Here is a 19811-nt window from a genome sequence, read left to right as displayed (position 1 = left end):
ACAGGTAGTACATTTCTTACACCAGTCCTTCACATCGTCGGAACTATTCATCCAATAAAATCGTTCCCGAATTCTCTGAAGGGTCTTCTTTACACCAAAATGCCCTCCTGATGGACTGTCGTGTAACTGACGAAGTACTTCGGCTACTCTGCTCTTTGGAATCACCAACTGTGTTCTCCTCACCGAACCATCATCATTTTCTATTACTCGTTTAAGCAAGCTGTCTTCCAAGATAAATGAGTCCCACTGGGCCCAATACGTCTTAACTACTGAGCCTAGGCTTGATATTTCTTGCCAAGATTGTCGACGATTTTCTTCTTTCCATTTTCGAATCTTCTGTAAAACTGGATCTTTTTATTGTTCTTCCTTGATCTTCCTCGTCGTTGACCACTGTTGTTCTTAGTACTGCTGCTTCCTTTGACTCTGTTTTGTTGCAATGGGAACATTCTGCTGGACACGGTCTTCTAGATAGAGAATCAGCGTTTCTGTGGCTAACTCCGGCCCGAAGCTCGATTTTGAAATCATATTCTTGAAGTCGTTCAATCCATCTGGCTATCTGACCCTCTGGATTCTTAAACTGCCTTAACCATTTAAGGGCGGCATGGTCGGTTCGGATTAGAAACTTCCTTCCGTAGAGGTATTGATAGAAGTGTTCCACTGATTTTACTACTGCTAGAAGTTCTCTTCTCGTGACGCAATAATTTCGTTCACGTTTTGAAAGCACTTTACTAAAATATCCAAGGACTCGTTCCTGTCCTCCTTGGATCTGCGACAGCACTCCTCCAATTCCCACATTGCTTGCATCCGTATCTAAGATGAACTCTCCTTCTGGCAGTGGATACCCTAATATTGGCGCTGTAATTAAATGCCTCTTCAAAGTTTCAAAGGCCGTTTGGCAGTCTCCATCCCAGCAATAATCCCTTGCTTCCTCTGTAAGTCGCGTTAATGGCTTAGCGATATCTGCAAACTTCTTAATGAATCTCCGGTAGTAAGTACATAGTCCCAGAAAACTTCTCACTTGATGTTTATCAGTTGGTTCCGGCCATTCCTTAATGGAATCGATTTTTCCTTTGTCCACGGCCACTCCTTCTTTGCTGACTATATGGCCTAGATAATTGACTTTACTTTGAAATAGCTGGCATTTCTTGGGCTTTAACATTAACTGGGCAGCTCTAAGTCGATTAAAAACGTCTTCTAAATTTTTCAGGTGGTCTTCAAACGTCTCCCCCAAAACGATTATATCGTCTAAATACACCAGGCACGTCTTCCAAGATAACCCTCTCAACACATTTTCCATAAGCCTCTCAAATGTCGCAGGAGCACTACAGAGTCCGAACGGCATAACGTTGAATTCCCATAATCCAGATCCTGTCGTAAAGGCCGTCTTCTCCTTGTCCACTGGATCCATTTCTACCTGCCAATATCCAGACTTCAAGTCCAACGTAGAAAACAATTTACTTCCAGTCAGTGTGTCCAACGTGTCGTCGATCCGAGGCAGAGGATAACTATCTTTCTTGGTAACATTGTTCAACAAACGGTAGTCCACACAGAATCTCGTAGCTCCATCTTTCTTCTTGACCAGGACCACCGGAGAGACCCATGGGCTCGTAGAAGACTCTATCACCCCGTCTTTCTTCATTTCTTGAACAATCCTTTCAGCTTCCTCTCTCTTTGCCTGTGGTAATCGTCGAGCTGTTTGACGAATTGGCCTAGCGGTACCAGTGTCAATTTTATGTTTGACAACTGTCGTTCTTCCTGTCTTTCCTCCTTTCGGTACGAATATATCACGATATTGCCTAAGAAATTCACTTAATTTTCTTTTTTTCATTTGATTTAGAGACTGGCCTGCAACTGCAACCATTTGGTCGAACTTGTCGTTGGAATTATCTGATGTTGTCGTCTGACGGATTATGGACGTCACGGGTACACAAGTTCCTACTTTTGTCTCCTTCTTTATGGTCACTGGGTAGTCATTGACATTAATCAATCTCACGGGAATTTCTTTAGCAGAAGTAACCAATTCCTTTCCAATTATGATTCCTCGGCCAACCTCCTCGTCGTGGTTCCATGGCTCCATCATAACAGGCGTTCCTTCTTCTACAGTTCCCTGTAGCCGCGCTACGATGATCGTTTCACTCCTCGCAGGCACAACTGTATCTTCTTTAATGGCTGCTAGCACAGTGCTGTCATCATGTGGATGAAGAAATACCTCCTCGTTGCCAACTTTGATTACCCTGTTCTTAAAATCCAATTGAAATCCATGCAAATTCATTACGTCCATTCCTAATATAACATCTTCTTCGATGTCTGCAACTATGACAGTATGGACGAACTTTTCTGCTCCAATCCCTAATTGTATCTGGATTTCTCCATGGGTGTTGGCGTTTTCACCTGTGGCAGTCCGCAGTCGCAACCTCGTTGGTAAGAGTATCTTACGGCTGTTTAAAACTGACGGTCGTATAATGGTCCTGGTCGCTCCGGTATCCACCAACAATGTATACTTTTTACCATTTATTTCTCCATCCACATATACACTATCTTCACGACATTTCAAAGAAGCTATTAGTATGAGAGGGTCTTTGGAAAAGTTGCGGGTCGAAGCTGCCCCCTAAGGCCGACCCGTTCTAGTTTTCCTGCTGGTGAGTCTCTTGATTGTTATTGTACCTAGGGTACTTACATGAACTCCGTACGTGTCCCATTTCCCCACAGTTCCAGCACCTTATGGTCTTCGTTTTCTTCGATGCCATGTCTTTCATCATATTAACAAGCTGGTCAAGTTTGTCCTCATCCTGTTCCTCTTTCACAGTCCTCACTTTACTGTACCCACCAGAGGCCTGGGTAGCTGATTTGTATTCGAGGGCGGCAGACAAGACATCGACCAGCGTCTTGTGACGAGCTAATCGCAGTGTTCTTTGCATTTCATGATCACGAAGGCCATCAATAAATGTTTGAACAGCCAGCTTTTCCATCATATTTTCGGGAGCTGTTGGATATGCATATCGTACCAACCTGGCAATATCGACCTCGTATTCTTGAAGAGCTTAATCTTTCTTTTGTCTTCGATTTTTAAACTGCGACTGATAGATATGCTCTAAATGTTCGTGCCCGTATCGCATATTCAGTCTCCTTTTAAGCTGCTCGAAGTCATCTGTCTCCTCTACGGCTATGGTCTGGAGGACATCCAAAGCGTCGCCTCGACGAGCAATAGTGAGGTTTACAGCTTTTTCTTTTTCGGACCATCCGTTCGCTCTGGCCGCCGATTCGAACTGTTTCATGTAGTTGTTCCATGATGACTTTCCGTCGAAATTTGGCACCTTAAAACGGGCATGACCTACACTCCCTTCAACTATCGACCGTGGCTCCAGTTTGTATTTGGTTTCATCATCTTTGATGTCTGTTAAGATGGGTTCCATCCCTTTGTCTACTTTTTCCGTTTCCTCCATTTTCTTTTCTATTTCCTTGATCTTTTCTTCAAAAGTAGATTTTATGGGCGATATCTTGTCGTCAAAATCCGAAGTGACCCTAGAGATCTCGTTAGTCATTTTGCTGTCAAGGGATGAAATATCACCCGAAACTTTCTTCTCTAACGATGCAATGTCTGTCGAAACTTTCAAAACATCCGAGGAAACTTGGGAAATTTCACTAGAAACCTTTTTCTCTAACGATGTAATGTCTGTCGAAACTTGGAAGATTTCACTAGAAACTTTGTTCTCTAACGATGTAATGTCTGTCGATACTTTGTTCTCTAACGATGTAATGTCTGTCGAAACCTTCGAAATCGACGAGATCACAGCAGCATGCTTGTCTTCAAACAAATAGGTTTCTGGATCTTGACCCTCTTCCTGAAGAGCGTTCTTAGACGTTCGACCAGATCAGCCTTTTTCCCAGTAGAACTCAGATCTCTTTCTTCCAATTCAAGTCTCAGGTCTGCAATTTTTAGCTTACACAAGGTAGACATGATCACACACTTTATTTATTACGATTTATATTTTATTTATTTTTAAAGGTTCCACACTTTATTTAAACCGAAAATTTACGTTGATATTTATTTCAAGTATCCCACTTCTGACACCATTTGTGGCGTAATTGTCTTTTTACGCGGTTGACTCTACTATTTTATTTATTTATATTTTTAGGCACTAATTTAAATAAAGGAAGACTTACTTATATTATTTTATTTACATCGCTTATTTATTTAATAATTACAAATAACACCAACTAACACATCTAATTTATTTACAACTCAAATTTATGATTTAATTAACTAAACATACTTCCGATAACTAATAAATACATTTCACTAAATCCGATTTCGAATACAATTATATCACGCGTCGCGGCTCGTTCATTGACTGACTCCCTGCTGCTTAAAAATCATCCGCTTATATAGATACGGCTCTGCTTCGAGAACATTTGGAAGGCCTGAGGCACGTCTCCGCCTATCATCGGGAAACTTCTGGATTAGCGGAGACATTACTCGTCGATGACGTGTCGCTGTTGTTTGTTGACTGCTAGGGGCAGGACCGGCATCAGTTAGAAATTCGTCACAGTGGCAACACCGTTGTAGAGGTTGTGGAAGTCTTGCTGAATAGGTGTCTGATAGAGAAAAGAATACCTAATCTGTGGGAAAACGCCGAAATAATACTTTTACACAAGAAAGGAGACAATACTAATATTGAAAACTACAGGCCTATAAGTTTGTTGTCACATTTATACAAATTGCTAACAAGAATAATAACCACCCGCATAACACAAAAACTTCATTTATATCAACCGGTTGAACAGGCGGGATTTCGAAAAGGGTTTGGTACTAACGATCACTTACAAACCGTCAGAACACTGGTAGAAAAAACCACAGAATATAATGTACCCTTACATATGGCATTTATTGACTTTCACAAGGCTTTCGATAGTATTGAAACCTGGTCCTTTTTGTCAGCCCTCAGGGATGCTCGAATAGACTCACGGTAAACTACACTCATTAAAAACATTTATGAACAGGCCACATTCCACATCAAAATCAATGAAGACCAAAAAACCGAAAAAATACGCCTTGGTAAAGGTATTAGGCAAGGTGATACTATTTCACCACAAGTTTTTACCTTAGCATTGGAAAATGTATTCAAACAGCTCGACTGGGAGGAAAAAGGTCTAAACATTGATGGTGTACATTTGAGTCATTTGAGGTTTGCGGACGACATAGTATTATTCAGTACAGATATCAAGGAACTGGAGCAAATGATGAAGGAACTAAACCAGCAGTCAAATAAAATAGGTCTCAAAATGAATCTTCAGAAAACAAAAATAATGAGTAATGTACAAACTAATCTTGTTATTGACAACGTCAGTCTTGAAAATGTAGACCACTATATATATATATATATATATATATATATATATATATATATATATATATATATATATATATATATATCTTGGACATACCATTAAAATCGGCAAAGAAAACCAAATAGCCGAAATAAAAAGACGCATACAATTGTCTTGGGTAGCTTTCGGCAAGTTAAGCTGTATCTTGAAGAATAGAGATATACCAATGTGTCTAAAACGTAGAGTTTATGACAAATGTATCTTGCCTGTAACTACATATGGACTGGAGACCATGGCCTTTACAAAGAAAACCTTAGAGCAGCTCAGTACAACTCAAAGAGCGATGGAGAGGGCCATGCTAGGGATTAGTTTGAGAGACAAAATTCGAAATATCGACATTCGTGAAAGAACAAAGATTACTGATGTCGCAGAACGTATAGCAAGGCTCAAGTGGCAATGGGTCGGACATGTTGCCCGAGGTAATCCCGAAAAATGGACACAGAGACTAACAAACTGGAGACCAACAGAGAACAGGCGATTAGTAGGCAGACCGCAGAAGAGGTGGGCAGATGATATCAAACAAGTCGCGGGCAAACAGTGGATGAGAATTGCCAAGAGTAGAAATCGATGGAAGCAAATGGAAGAGGCCTATGTCCAGCAGTGGATGAACACAGGCTGAAGAAGAAGAAGAAGAACACATGTGGAGGTGAGCCGTAAGAAGATTACAGCAAAGCGTAAAACATAATAAAAGTGGATACAGCGTGTCTCGTTCCCTGTTCAATAGTGTTCAACTGATGTTGGAGTGCATATATACAGGTTGTCTCGGTAAGTTCATATTTATTATGCATATTCTAAAGGACAAATGAAGACAACATAGTTATTTATAAAACAGTTCGTGAAGTATGCTTTTTGAGCACGCACGCGATGTTTAGAGACGAGTGCTATACATCTCGTAAGGGCGTAAAAAGTTCTTCACGCACAGTTTCATATATTATTAAATTTTATCTACGATAACCAAATAAAAAAACTGCAACTCTTTGTCACTGGAATACATTTCTCTCTTCTAGAATGACTAGAACTTCGACATTTTGACAAAACTGTCAAAACTTTTGTAGTAATTTATTGCTCACATACCGTCACCATGACAATGCGAAAGTTAAGGATATTTGATTATATTCTGAAAGTGTGCCAAAAATCATTGCGCTAAAGTAATTCCCATTTAAAATACATTGTAGAATGTAGAAAATGGGGCGGCCAATATAGATCCTGATACACTGCGACCTTTGCAGATCTGTTGTGTTTCTCTATTATTTTAAAGCACTTCATCTAGCTTGGTCTTCTTAATGAGCCTCACCAGCCTTGATAGTGGTCTTTTCATGTAGCCTGGTGCTTCCTGTTTTTCCTCCCTGAGTTCTAGAAACCGCATTCGTGCGAGACCTTCGCAATGACCTAGAACGTGTAGAGTGGTTTCCCCTTCTTCCAGACAGAATCGACAGGTGTTCTCTTCTGTCAGGCCTATGAGACTCAAGTGTCATGCCCTGGAATCTTATATGAACAAACTGGGGAATTTTCCCCATCACTTTCACACCGGTCAGCTAATAAAGGAAATGACAGCCTATCTCGCTTACGAAGCCTTTAACCAATCATTTATGTTAACACCATACCTGAATGTCACAAATACAATAGTCAAACGAGGCTTAAACAAGCGCGGATCCAGGGCCGATTTTCGGTGGGGGCCATGGCCTTTTTTGGGGGAGTAACGGGGGACTGTCTTTTTTTAAATTAATTTTTTTTTAATTATGGCTAAAGTGGTGAGTTTTAAGGCATTTTTCACACACTTTTGAGTGGCATAAAGACACTCAAAACTTATCGTTATTAAAGTAGTATTTTCTACAACCGTGTTAAAAATGCAATTTTTAGCACTCCATACGAGCGTTAAAAATGCTACTTTAAGGCACTAGTGCTTTAAAATATTTTTAAGGCACTGCAGTTCATTTTCAGTAGTTTCAATTTTGATGTAATGTCAAAAAAATATAAAAATGGAATGTCAGTGAAGTTCAAGTAAAAGTTTTTGTAGATATTGTCCTGTAATTACGTTTGTAGAAAAAATATTGTATGATATGCGTGTTAAAAAGTACATTTTTAAGACACTCATGTGAATTGCAGAACTCGCTATCGCTCATTCTGCAAACTTTCACATGCGTGTCTTAAACGTGTACTTTTAACACTTATATCATAAATAACTATTAAAGTCAATACCGATCACTACACATTTCTTCGGATCCAAGTGCAGTTCTTTCAACAAGTTTAATACTATTTTTACCAAGGCTTTTCCTGTCAGGCGTTGTTCTTCCCCTATTTCTTAATTTTCACTAAGTATTTTTATGTTCTCATAAGTGTCAATGAACTTGATTAAATCTTCACGAATGTTGTTATTGTGTATGTATGTAATAATGAAAACCTGGTATGTAAAAGTCTAAAAGGCTATTTATAAAGAAATAGAAGAATAATAAATATTATGACACAAAATTGACATAAATCTTGTTCCGTCAATTTTAAAATCTAATTTAATATTTTCTTACATATTTGTTAATTTTTTTCGTTTAAACTTGTTAATGTATTATTTGTTATTGTTAATTTAAAGATTAGAATGTTAAAGACTTATAAAACCGATTTTCTTTAAGGTATGTAAATATTTTGTCATAATTGTATTCAAAATTAATAAATTTTGTTCTTTAAGGAGAAAAAACGGTGTTTAGTCTATGTCCCGAGTTTCCAGAGTTTCTACATTATAAATCGGTTTTTGGTCACCTTGAAAACAGGAAGATGTCGATAAAGAAGGTACGAATCCATTTGGAACTTGGTGAAGAAAATAGCTTAGAGGTAGTTAAATTAACAACAATTAGATTATTATCAGATGATATCACTTATTTCTTTCCAACAAATTTACAAAATTTAAAACATCATAAAGATTTATTTGACACAAGTAGTACTGTCAAAATGGCAAGTAAAGCTTTGACAAAAGTAGGTCAGTATAGGAAGATCACGATTACATTAAATCCTGAGATTGTTACTTTGTATTTAGATGAAGATTGTAATTTTGTTTTTAAAAATTGTTATTTAGAGGAATTAGTAGAGAATAGCACGCTGATAAATACTCCGGTTTCATTAGAAGCAACAGATAAAACTAAAGTAGGTTTAATTAGACTAATTGATAAATTAAGTAATAAACTCGAGACAAAAGTAAACAGGGGGCTGGATATCTCCCAAATTCAAAGTCAGTTTGTTTTAAATAAATTTCAAGGCAAAGAAAATGCTAGACAGTGGATGAGTAATTTTGAAAATGAATGCAAAAGACATGAAATAGTAATAGATGAAGCTAAAATACAAATATTACGTCTATTTCTGGAACATAATGCTATAGAATGGTATAGCTCAACTTTATGTAAATTAACAATGCATGAAGCATGGTTGGAATGGCAAAATTCTTTTTTAGAAACTTACGGCGATAAAAGTTGGCGAACAGTATATCTAGCATATACTTATAAGTATATAAACGGTTCTTTTCTAGACTATGCGCTAAAAAAAGAAAGGATGTTGTTAGAGACTGAGCCATCTATGTCAGATCAATCGCGCATAAATCACATTGTGGTGGGTCTGCCATTGGACATTCAAGATCGCTTGGACAAAGAGACCATTAATACTACTGAACAGCTTATGAATCAGCTACGTAGATACACATCAATATTTCCTAGATTCAAAAAAAGACAAGGAAGATTTTTAAGTGTTACTAATGAGACTGATATTGGTTTGAATGAAAGTAGAAATCAAAAATCGATAGAAAAACGACCATGCAGTAACTGCGAGGCTCGTGGGTACCCAGGACGTTTTCATCCAGTTGAAATTTGCAGATACAAAACCCGTAGCGCTGAGGCGAGAAGGGTAAATCTAGCGGATGTGGGTGAAGTTGCTGTTAATGCTCAAGAGGAAGAACAACAAAAAAACTAGATTATACACCACTAATTAAATTAACTGTTACAATAAACAATAATAAAGTTACTGGAGTTTATGACAGTGGATCTAATATAACACTGATAAATTCAAAGATTATTGAAGATGTTAAACATAATATGTTGGAAAATGAACAGACATTTAGAACAATTAGTGGTGTGGAAAAAAGTTATAATAAAATAAAGTTACCTATGAAAATCCATAAAATAGAACAAGAAATAGATGCTTTTGTGATTAAAAATGATAATTTTTCTTATGACGTATTGCTAGGATTAGATGCCATTAAACAGTTTCGTTTGCTGCAAGATGAAAATTTGAATATTCTCCAAAGAGTGGATGAAAATAAGATAGAAGATATTAAGATATTAGAGGAAAATTTAAGATATAGTCATAATAGTACAACCGAGACTTTAGATAACAATAAAGTTCAGATAAGACATTTCGAAGAAAATTCCTATGACTATTTAGATAAAGTAAAACATCTAGACAACATTAAAATAAAACAAATTTCTAAAATTTTGGATGAAAACTTATCGATATTTGCAAAACACAAGTACGATGTAGGAGAAGTAAAAAATCAGGAAGCTCACATTAAACTCTTAGAAAATAAATATATTTCAAAGAAACCTTATAGATGTTCCATTCCTGATGAACGTGAAATTGAAAGTCAGATAACCAAGTTACTTGAAGCAGGATTGATAGAGGAATCTGAATCTCCTTTTGCTGCACCAGTGACCTTGGCATATAAGAAAGATGAAGGAAGACGATCGAGACTCTGTGTTGATTTTCGTGAACTGAATAAAATTTTGGTACCGGAATCACAACCATTCCCACGAATCGAAGACATTATAGTAAAGGCTCGAAACTGCAAATGGTATACAGTTTTGGATATTAATTCAGCATTTTGGACAATACCAGTAAGGCAAAAAGATCGTTATAAGACGGCATTTGTTACACAGTCCGGTCATTATCAATGGAAGAAATTACCTTTTGGTTTAAAAATATCTCCAGCGATTTTTCAACGAATACTAGCCACTACTATTCGACGCAACGGACTTCAGGGCTTTTGCATAAATTATATTGATGATACTCTAATCTTTTCTTCTGATTTCGAAGAACACATACATCACATAGAACAGTTACTTCATGCACTTAAACAAGAAGGGTTCCTGCTGAAACTATCAAAATGTAAATTTGCTCAATTTTCTGTGAAGTATTTAGGCCATGTTCTCTCTTACAATTCTGTTAGACCACATAATGATAACTTAAAATCTATTAAGCACTTTCCCAGACCTCAAAATAAGAAAAATATTCGTCAGTTCCTAGGAAAAATAAATTTTTACCATAAATACATTCCAGATCATACTAGGTTTCTTGAGCCCATCCATAATCTTCTACGTAATAAAACAGAGTTTAAATGGACAGATGAATGCGAGGCAACATTTATTCGAATCAAAGAATATCTCTGCCAGAGTCCCATCTTGTCAATTTTTGACCCAGAGAAAAGAACTTTTTTATTTACAGATGCTAGTGCTTTAGGAGTTGGGGCAGTTTTGAAACAGTTACAAGACAATGGTGAGTTGCACCCAGTAGCATATTTTTCAAAGAAATTCACGCCATCACAAGCAAAGAAAAAAGCGGTCTATTTGGAGTGTCTCGCAATAAGAGAAGCGCTACGTTATTGGCAGCATTGGTTAATAGGGCTTAAGTTTCAGGTAATCACAGATCATAAGCCATTAGAAAATCTTAAAATAAAAGCACGAACTGATGAAGAACTTGGAGACCTAGTGTACTATATGTCTCAATATGATTTTACCATTACATATTCTCCAGGCAAAACGAACCAAGAAGCAGATGCTCTTTCGAGAAACCCTGTTTTGGAATCATTTGAGAATACTGATGATATACTACAAGTGGTTAATTTGATAACCATCGAAGACCTAAAAGAAGATCAACAAAATAATAGCACTGAGCTCTCTTTAGACAAACGTATAGTTAAAAAAGGCGAACTTCTTTATAAAAAACTAAGAAACAAAGAACGCATCTTTATATCTAAGAACTTCGGTTTACAGTTGGTAAAAAAAATTCATTCTCACTATGGCCACATTGGAACTGGTCATATGATAGCAAAGATACGACCTTTTTATTATTTTAAACATATGGATGCAGTTATAGCAGAATTTTGTGACCAATGTGATATTTGCAAGAAAAACAAGTCAAGAAGAAGCCGAGACATTGGTCGTTTATCACAGTTAGGGCCAGCCAAGGAACCATATGAAATCATGTCACTTGACACTATTGGTGGGTTTGCAGGCAACCATTCACCTAAACGTTATCTTCATCTTTTGGTAGATCATTTTAGTAGGTTTGCTTATACATTCCCTTCTAAAGGCCAACAAGCTAAGGATCTAATCAGGTTCTTACGTCCTATTTTTGAGAAGAATAAGGTGAAAGTTCTCCTGGCTGATCGTTATGCAGCGATTAATTCAAATGAGTTCAAATTTTTCATACGAAACTGTGGCATAACTTTAATTTTTACGGCTGTTGACTGTCCTTTTTCAAACGGATTAAATGAGCGTCTCAACCAAACACTGGTAAATCGTATCCGCTGCAAGGTTAACGAGAAACCACGACATCCATGGTCCAATATCGCAATTGAATGTACAGAAGAATACAACCGGACAACACACAGCGTAACAAAATTCTCTCCACTTTATTTACTCACGGGTGAACAATCTTCAATTTTGCCCTTAGATCTTAATCAGCCCCAAGATTTGGCTCAGAACAGAACTCTGGCATTCCAAAATTCACAAAGAGCTCACAATAACAATAAAATTAGAGTTGACCAGAAGAAGCAAGACTATGAATTTAAAGTCGGAGACTTAGTCTATGTCGAAATGGGTAACCGTCTTAACAGAAACAAACTTGATCCGGTAAGAAAGGGGCCATTCAAAATTTTAAACAGGTTTTCGTCATCAATTTATGAAATAAATGGAGGCTATCGTCGGAATCAGAAAAATTTTGTCCATAGCAGTAAGCTCTTGACTTTTCAAGGGGGGGAGATGTAATAATGAAAACCTGGTATGTAAAAGTCTAAAAGGCTATTTATAAAGAAATAGAAGAATAATAAATATTCTGACACAAAATTGACATAAATCTTGTTCCGTCAATTTTAAAATCTAATTTAATATTTTCTTACATATTTGTTAATTTTTTTCGTTTAAACTTGTTAATGTATTATTTGTTATTGTTAATTTAAAGATTAGAATGTTAAAGACTTATAAAACCGATTTTCTTTAAGGTATGTAAATATTTTGTCATAATTGTATTCAAAATTAATAAATTTTGTTCTTTAAGGAGAAAAAACGGTGTTTAGTCTATGTCCCGAGTTTCCAGAGTTTCTACATTATATGTATCTCCAATTTAGAGAAAGCTGTTCCACGTGAGATACGCCGGTCCTTTCGTCAAATATGACAGAGTAATAATTTGAAGTTTGAACCTGGTTCATTATTTGTTCAATTATTTCTTCATCACAATATGTGTATCTTGCTCGGGAAGATGCTGTGGATAGATGTTGTTTTAGATAATAAAATTTGCCTTATTGATAGGTCCAGCATCTTCGTCCAGAAGCAGAAGGCCATCATCACGATGGCCCCTTAGAGGAATATTTTGTCGGCCTAAGAACACTATAGACTCTAATATTGGTCGTAGTCTTTCTCTATTTTCTTGTATCTGTTTAGACCTCTGAGAGTATATTTGCTTAGTGACTGACTTTTGCGGGCTGCGATAACTTTGTAGAAACTCCAGCCCAACCTAAACGCACTCCTTGTGCTACAATGTTTTTTCATGAGTTTGTATGGCCTCGACGGTGCCCATGAGTTTGGAGAAAGATGTTTAACCCTCTAACCGGCAAGCGTTCTTTAAAGAACTCGTCTTTGGAAATCTGAAAAACCTATACCTGAATATTTATTATCGTTTAAACCTGTGTCGTTCCGTCCGTCAACAGGTGTTTAACATTTGCTGAAAAGATTAATGCAATCCAAAATTTGGTTTGCACGCTGCTTTCAATATTGTTCAAAACGGCAGTGTAGACGCATCGATAATTATTTGTCGAAACGACCACGTGTTGTATCAAATATAATTTGTATTCTGAATATCCAATCGACTTGGGAATTTTTTTAGTAAGTAACATAAATGTCTTTTATCAATAAAAACTACTAGTTGGATTACAGAAAAAAACAGTTACAATAATAAATAATGTTTGATAAAGTGAAGCGTTCTTTGAAGAACGCTTGCCGGTTCAAGGAAAAAAAATAGTGAACTTATTTTTGTTTTTTTATTTTAGAAAGGGATTATTAGTTTGATTACAGAAAAAAAAAACAGTTGAAAAAAATGTTTGACAAAGTGAAGCGTTCTTTGAAGAACGCTTGCCTATATAATAAAAAATATATTATTACTGAAACCAGCTTTTTTTTTCTTAACCCGGGAGTAGTCGCGCTCACTTCTGTAACGTCGATAGTCGCGTGTGAGATTCTATCTCAAACTACGAATTTACAACAAATTTTTATTTTGTACTATTTTTATCTACTTTTATATTGTAAATATATATTTCTAACAATTTTATTAAAAAAACCTGTGTTAACGGCCACCTACCAACATCGGCCACCTGTTTTAACGGCCAGTTTAAAAATTTCCCAAACCAATTATAATGTAGACTACAAAAACTGGCAATACCGTCCACCTTTCTATATCGGCCAATAGTTCTTTCATTTTTAGTGGCGGTTACTGACAAATTTTACTGTACAGTAAAACCTGTGTTAACGGTCACCTGCCAACAGCGGCCACCTGTCCTAACGGCCAGTTTAAAAATTTCCCAAACCAATTATATGTAGACTACAAAAACTAGCAATAGCGGCCACCTTTATATATCAGCCAATAGTTCTTTCATTTTTAGTGGCCGTTACTGACAGGTTTTACTGTATTACGAAAAAGGATGAAATGTGAGATTCTATCTAACGGCGCGACTACTCGCGGGTTAAAGCTAATTGGCTTTCCCCAAAGCCATAAATTACAGAAAAAGAAGAAGAAGGAGAAAAAAAATTCCTACGCATTACCACACCCTTCCTCGAGGCACTTACGAAATTTTTTCAAAATTGCAAAATTTTTCATCAAGTTATCGCGAAAAAGGATAAAAATTGAGATTCTATCTCACCGCGCGACTACTCGCGGGTTAATCCGGCAAGTGTTCTTTAAAGAACGCTTCACCAACCAACTTTTTTATGCTTAATCCGGCAAGTGTTCTTTAAAGAACGCTTCACCTTTTTTACCAAGAAAGTGAGCCAATAAACTTTTGCCTGCTAGAGGGTTAAGGTTTCGTGGCAAGGCATCGTGTCATCCCTTTATTGGGACCATATTTTTCATTCTTCTTTCTTATTCTTCTTCTTTTTATTTTCTTATTTTCTTATTCTTCTTATTTTTCTTATTCTTCTTCTTCTTTGTGTGTACATCATATGGAAATTGATATCATTTTGTTTTGATGGCTGCCAAGGTCGTTCTAACAATTGGCACTTTGTAAAATTATCAACATTTTGATTTATAAAACATCCTATGTCATTCTTGAAGCCTCCGTTACTGATTTTGTACAATTCTATTCCTAGAAGACATATTTATCCCTTGTTTTGTACATATATGTATATGTGTTTGAAACTAAAAACATTTGCACTGCAAATATTTAAATTTATATTTTTGTTAATTCTCGGAGGGGGCCATGGCCCCCATGACCCCCTCTCTGGATCCGCCCTTGGGCTTAACTCGGCGGCAATGTAAATTCTGTCAAAAGTAATGACAGTTAGTGCAAATAACTTTCCATTAATTTACAGTTTTTATTGTATTATCTTTAACGATTTATTCTTAGTAATTTCAATTTAAGTTGGTTCTCTATCATTTTTTTTATTGGCTTTAGGATAAGACCATGCGGCCAGAAACAAAGTAAGTAGTACCTAATATAAACATAATACAAACAAAAGAATTATACATAATATAAACAAAACATAAATAAACATAATATATCTTATCTAAATTATCTAAATAGTAATCTAAGTAAAGATTATCTAAGTCTGACCGACCTTTTTGTTAAGAATAGATATATTAATCTTAACAAACATTTTAGGTTAAGGACAAGGGTTACACTTTTCTCATCCAAGGGTTTTTCTTATCATTTTTTATTAATTACTGATTACCTACATACCCACCCCACACGGTAAGGCAGCATGTAGGAAATTAAAAGGAAAGACATTTAAGGTTACAAGCCTAATATAGTCTTCTACAACTTAATTTTACAGTCATATAGGAAAAACAAAATAAAATCAAAAAAATACGTTTATCACTCAGAGCCAAAAGATACATAACATTATAGGGACCGTAAACATTTAAACTTCTTAAATTTTTTGTAAGAATGTCCGACTGATGTGTGTACTTCTTACAATTCAAAAATATATGATCTAAGTCTGCCGTTTCATTGCAAATATCACAAAAATTTTTATCAATTATTTTTATTTTGTATAAATGTGCCGGATAGTAAGCTTGTCCAAACTTCATTCCAGATATGGTTGTTATGGAACTTCTTGGATAGTCGTAATTTTTAAACCAGTAATTTTTTCGAATATCGGGTTCTAGCACGTTTATAAAGTGTAATTTTTTTTTAGTTACGAAAGAACTTTTGTGTTGTGTTAATATAAAAAAAACTAAACATGGTTTATTATTGTTGTGTACCGTTGGGTACAAATCATAGATAAGTCTCGACTGACGTCTCGTGATTTAAGTCAAAATTTAATTCGCGAAAATTGCCAGGCAACAAACTTTCATACCAGTCGAAAATATTGCCGGCAAAATGTTCTCTCTTGTGATATTATATACGAAAGTAAACAAACCCAAAAAATAATCAGATATCTCAGCTAAAAGCATGTATTTCGTCTTCTCTTCATGTATTCGAAGTCCTAGACTACCTGTTTCTTCCTCGAGTTCTGAAGGCACCTCTCTCACGTCTCTTATGGAATGAGCGACTTCATTATTTAGATAATCAGCAAAAGCCAATCTTAAGTTTTATCACTGACTCAGCTCCATTTCAGTTCTATTTCAGGGTGGCAATTTGGGAAATTACATCGGCAACTTCTGATCTTCGTCTTAAGTCTTCATTACTAACTCGGTCACGAAGCGATGTAATCAGCATTACCTCTCCATTTTCCTCTGAGCTATTTGCAGCATTTTAGAAGTTGTAGCTGTCAATGTCAAAGTTTCGGCACCATAAGTCATCACATTCAATACACATTGATAATTTTTTTGTTTATTGTTTTATAATAATTATTTTATTGCATTTATTTAATTATTATATATTATTTAATTATTTTAGATATTTTACTTATTGCATAGTTTTAAAGCCAAATTAAATAGCAATGGTGATAAGGGATCTCCTTTTCTAAGTCCTGATATTATACCTACTAAATTGAATCGACGTTTTGTTTCCTAACTTTTACTTACACTAATTAATACTAATTTATAAAAATCTTGTATGCTTACCTTCAATTTATTTAGGGTTTCTGCCGTCATTCCATTTCGTCTGCAGTTATCTATTATAGATGAAATATCCAGAAATCGATTTTGGTTTGCATCAGACATTATATATCTTACCAATCTGTAATGCGCTGAAGAAAAAAAAGTTATACAAATCTGATGCTATTGTAGAATTAAACCAAATTTTTGAAGTTATTATACTGCTTTAAAACATGTTGAGAAAAATGTTGAGAGCCAATTTTTAGGTTGCGGACACACCGACAGAAAAAATCAACAGTCTGAATTTAGTTGCTGTATTTTTGAAAGTTACGTATCAGTGCAAATAAATAGTGTGAATAAAATAAAACCATAAATATTGCTTTTTTGTTAATTCAATTACTTTATATCATACAACGGTAATATACATTTACTCACAATTTATTAGAAAATATATTTACTTGGAATATGAGTAGACTAGGGCGGATCTGTTTTGAGGTGGATGGAGATGTGGCATTCGTATTTTTGCAGATAAAGTTAGGTGACAACTTTATTAATTATAATTAGTCTGGGCTGATTATCGGAGAATAGGCCATTTTTGGGAAAAGTTATTTACCAGGAATTTTATTGTTGCAATCGAAGCTTATGATTATATATATTAATAATATAGGTATGAAAAGTCGGCAGATAGTGTGCTACTTTTTTTGTTAAATGGCGCCCCCAAATCGTGTTTTCTTTTAATTTTTGCTCCATAACTCCGAATATTTTAACTTTACACCAAAAACACCCTAATAACGAAACTAAATTCTGCATAAAGATTTGTTTTTCCCAATCTGCTCCGACGAAAATTTTCCTCGGATTATGCGGGTTTTCCCAACAAAATCTTTAAATTTCAAATAAAGTTTTAGATAAGTAATTATCTACCAATAATTAAATAACTCGGTAACATAAAAGCTTTCTTGGTTTAGATTATAGTTTCAGAAGCCGGTAAAAATTAAACGAAAATTTTAGCAACAATTCAATTGTTCATTAATAATTTACGGTCACAATAATAACCAAAATAATTATGAAACACTGATCAAACTTTGAAATCTTATAAAAATGGGATGCCTATTTAATATTTTGTTGACAAAATATAAATTTTTAATTTTTTTGAATAATCTTTAAATGTTAAAAAAAAATAGTTATAAACAAATTAACCTTTCACAGAAAGTTTTTATTATATACCAATTTTAAAAAATAGGCAAAACGCGTATTTTAGATATCTTGAAAATGAATGAATTAAAACTTTTTTGCAACCATTTGCAAAAAAGTTTTTGTTTTGTTTGTAAATTTTTTTTTAATTCTTTCAAAGCGTAGAAGTGAGTTTAAAGTACAAGCTAATTACTTACAAAAAAATACCGATTATTAGTTTAATGGTGTAATTTACACGCGCGAAAGTAGACTAATAAAATACTGTAGCTAAAATTTTCACTCGAAGCGACGACCGCCGCGCGACGTATAGTAAGTAGTTAATAAACAAAATTATGTATTATCGGCTCTGTAAGCCTACTTTCGCGGTAAAAATTACAAAAAAAAACATTTTTTAATCTTGTAAAATATAACCATTGAAAAAATGATTAATATTTTTTGAGAGCAATTAGTTTGTACCATAAACTCACTTTTAAGCTTTGAAACAATTAAGACAAATTATAAACAACGGAGCAATCGTATGTTTACTTTGCTGTTTCATAACTTTTTTGCAAATGGTTGGAAAAATTTTTTAAAGCATTCATTTTCAAGACATTTGAAATACGCATTTTAAGTATTTTTTAAAATTATAATACAGGGTGTTTCATTAGGAAAGTAACTTACGTTAACTGTAGAAAGGGGACACTTAGGCGATCTCAAAAATATCATACTTAATGGATCTTACTCCATTAGTAACAAAGATACTGGGTGTTTTACCTATTTTGCCATTTTTTTAATTGGTTTATAAATTTTTAACCACACTGTATATTTATTTTATATTTGTCACGCAGGTATCATTTAAAGTGTACAATAAATTAATTTGTTTACAATTGTAAAAAATCCAGATCCGGATTAAAAAATATTGGAAAAATTTTTCGACCCTAAAACAACACCCTGTACATTAAATTTTTTTAAAATGGATTTTTCAGTTGAAAAGAGGATGAAAAACTAAATTCAGTGGTATAATTTGAATTTTCGGCAAAATGATTTTTCTGGTGAAATTTTGAATTTGAATTCGGAAATTAAGTGAATTGCGAGAGCTCTAACTAAAAAAAAAAATGAAATACAGCTTACAACTTGTCAACCTCACTGTACATTAATTTTATATTTAACACGCGAATATTTTTTTAGGTGTCCAATCAATTAATTTATTTACAATTATAAAAAATCCAGGTCCGGTTTAAAAAATATTGTGTAAATATTCCGACCCAAAAAAAACACCTTGTATATTAATTTTCTTTAAAATGGATTTCGCATTTGAAAAGAGGATGAAAAGCAAAATTAGTGGTATACTTTGAATTTTTCACAAAATGATTTTTCTGGTAAAATTTTGAATTTGAATTCTGAAATTATGTCAATTGCGAGAGCTCTTGTAGAAAAAATTAAAATGCGACTTAATTTTAATTAATACCATTATTTAATCTAAATTGGTAAAATGTTAATATTTTAGTGTTTTTTTATTATGTGTGAAAAATAGTTTTTGGCGAATATTCATCTTTAAATAATGAATAAATAATAAAGGGTCAATAAAGAATACATCACTTTAATAAAAAAAATAGCTAAAAATTATAACAAAACAGCGAAAATTTGCAGCATAATCACTATTCAAATCTAAAGTACTTATTCAAAATTACCACCATCAAAAATTATTTTTTTTTACGTAGGTACGGTAAGTTTTTGTAGTTAGGTACCTAGCG

At 34.7% G+C, this 19811-nt stretch overlaps 1 protein-coding gene across 1 annotated transcript in view; it reads right to left on the bottom strand.

Annotated features, from left to right (window-relative positions):
* The window catches only part of LOC126885075 (uncharacterized), a 102770-nt gene that overhangs the window by 34861 nt on the left and 48098 nt on the right, over positions 1–19811 (bottom strand). The window contains exon 3 of the mRNA XM_050651503.1: positions 16915–17039. Within this exon, the coding sequence (XP_050507460.1) occupies positions 16915–17039 (125 nt within the window). The remainder of the gene's footprint in view (positions 1–16914; positions 17040–19811) is intronic.

Source organism: Diabrotica virgifera, chromosome 5 (genome assembly GCF_917563875.1).
Source record: "Diabrotica virgifera virgifera chromosome 5, PGI_DIABVI_V3a".
In the NCBI taxonomy this organism is placed as follows: domain Eukaryota; kingdom Metazoa; phylum Arthropoda; class Insecta; order Coleoptera; family Chrysomelidae; genus Diabrotica; species Diabrotica virgifera.
Note: the sequence above shows the minus strand (reverse complement) of the source record. Positions and strands in the feature narration are given on the sequence as shown.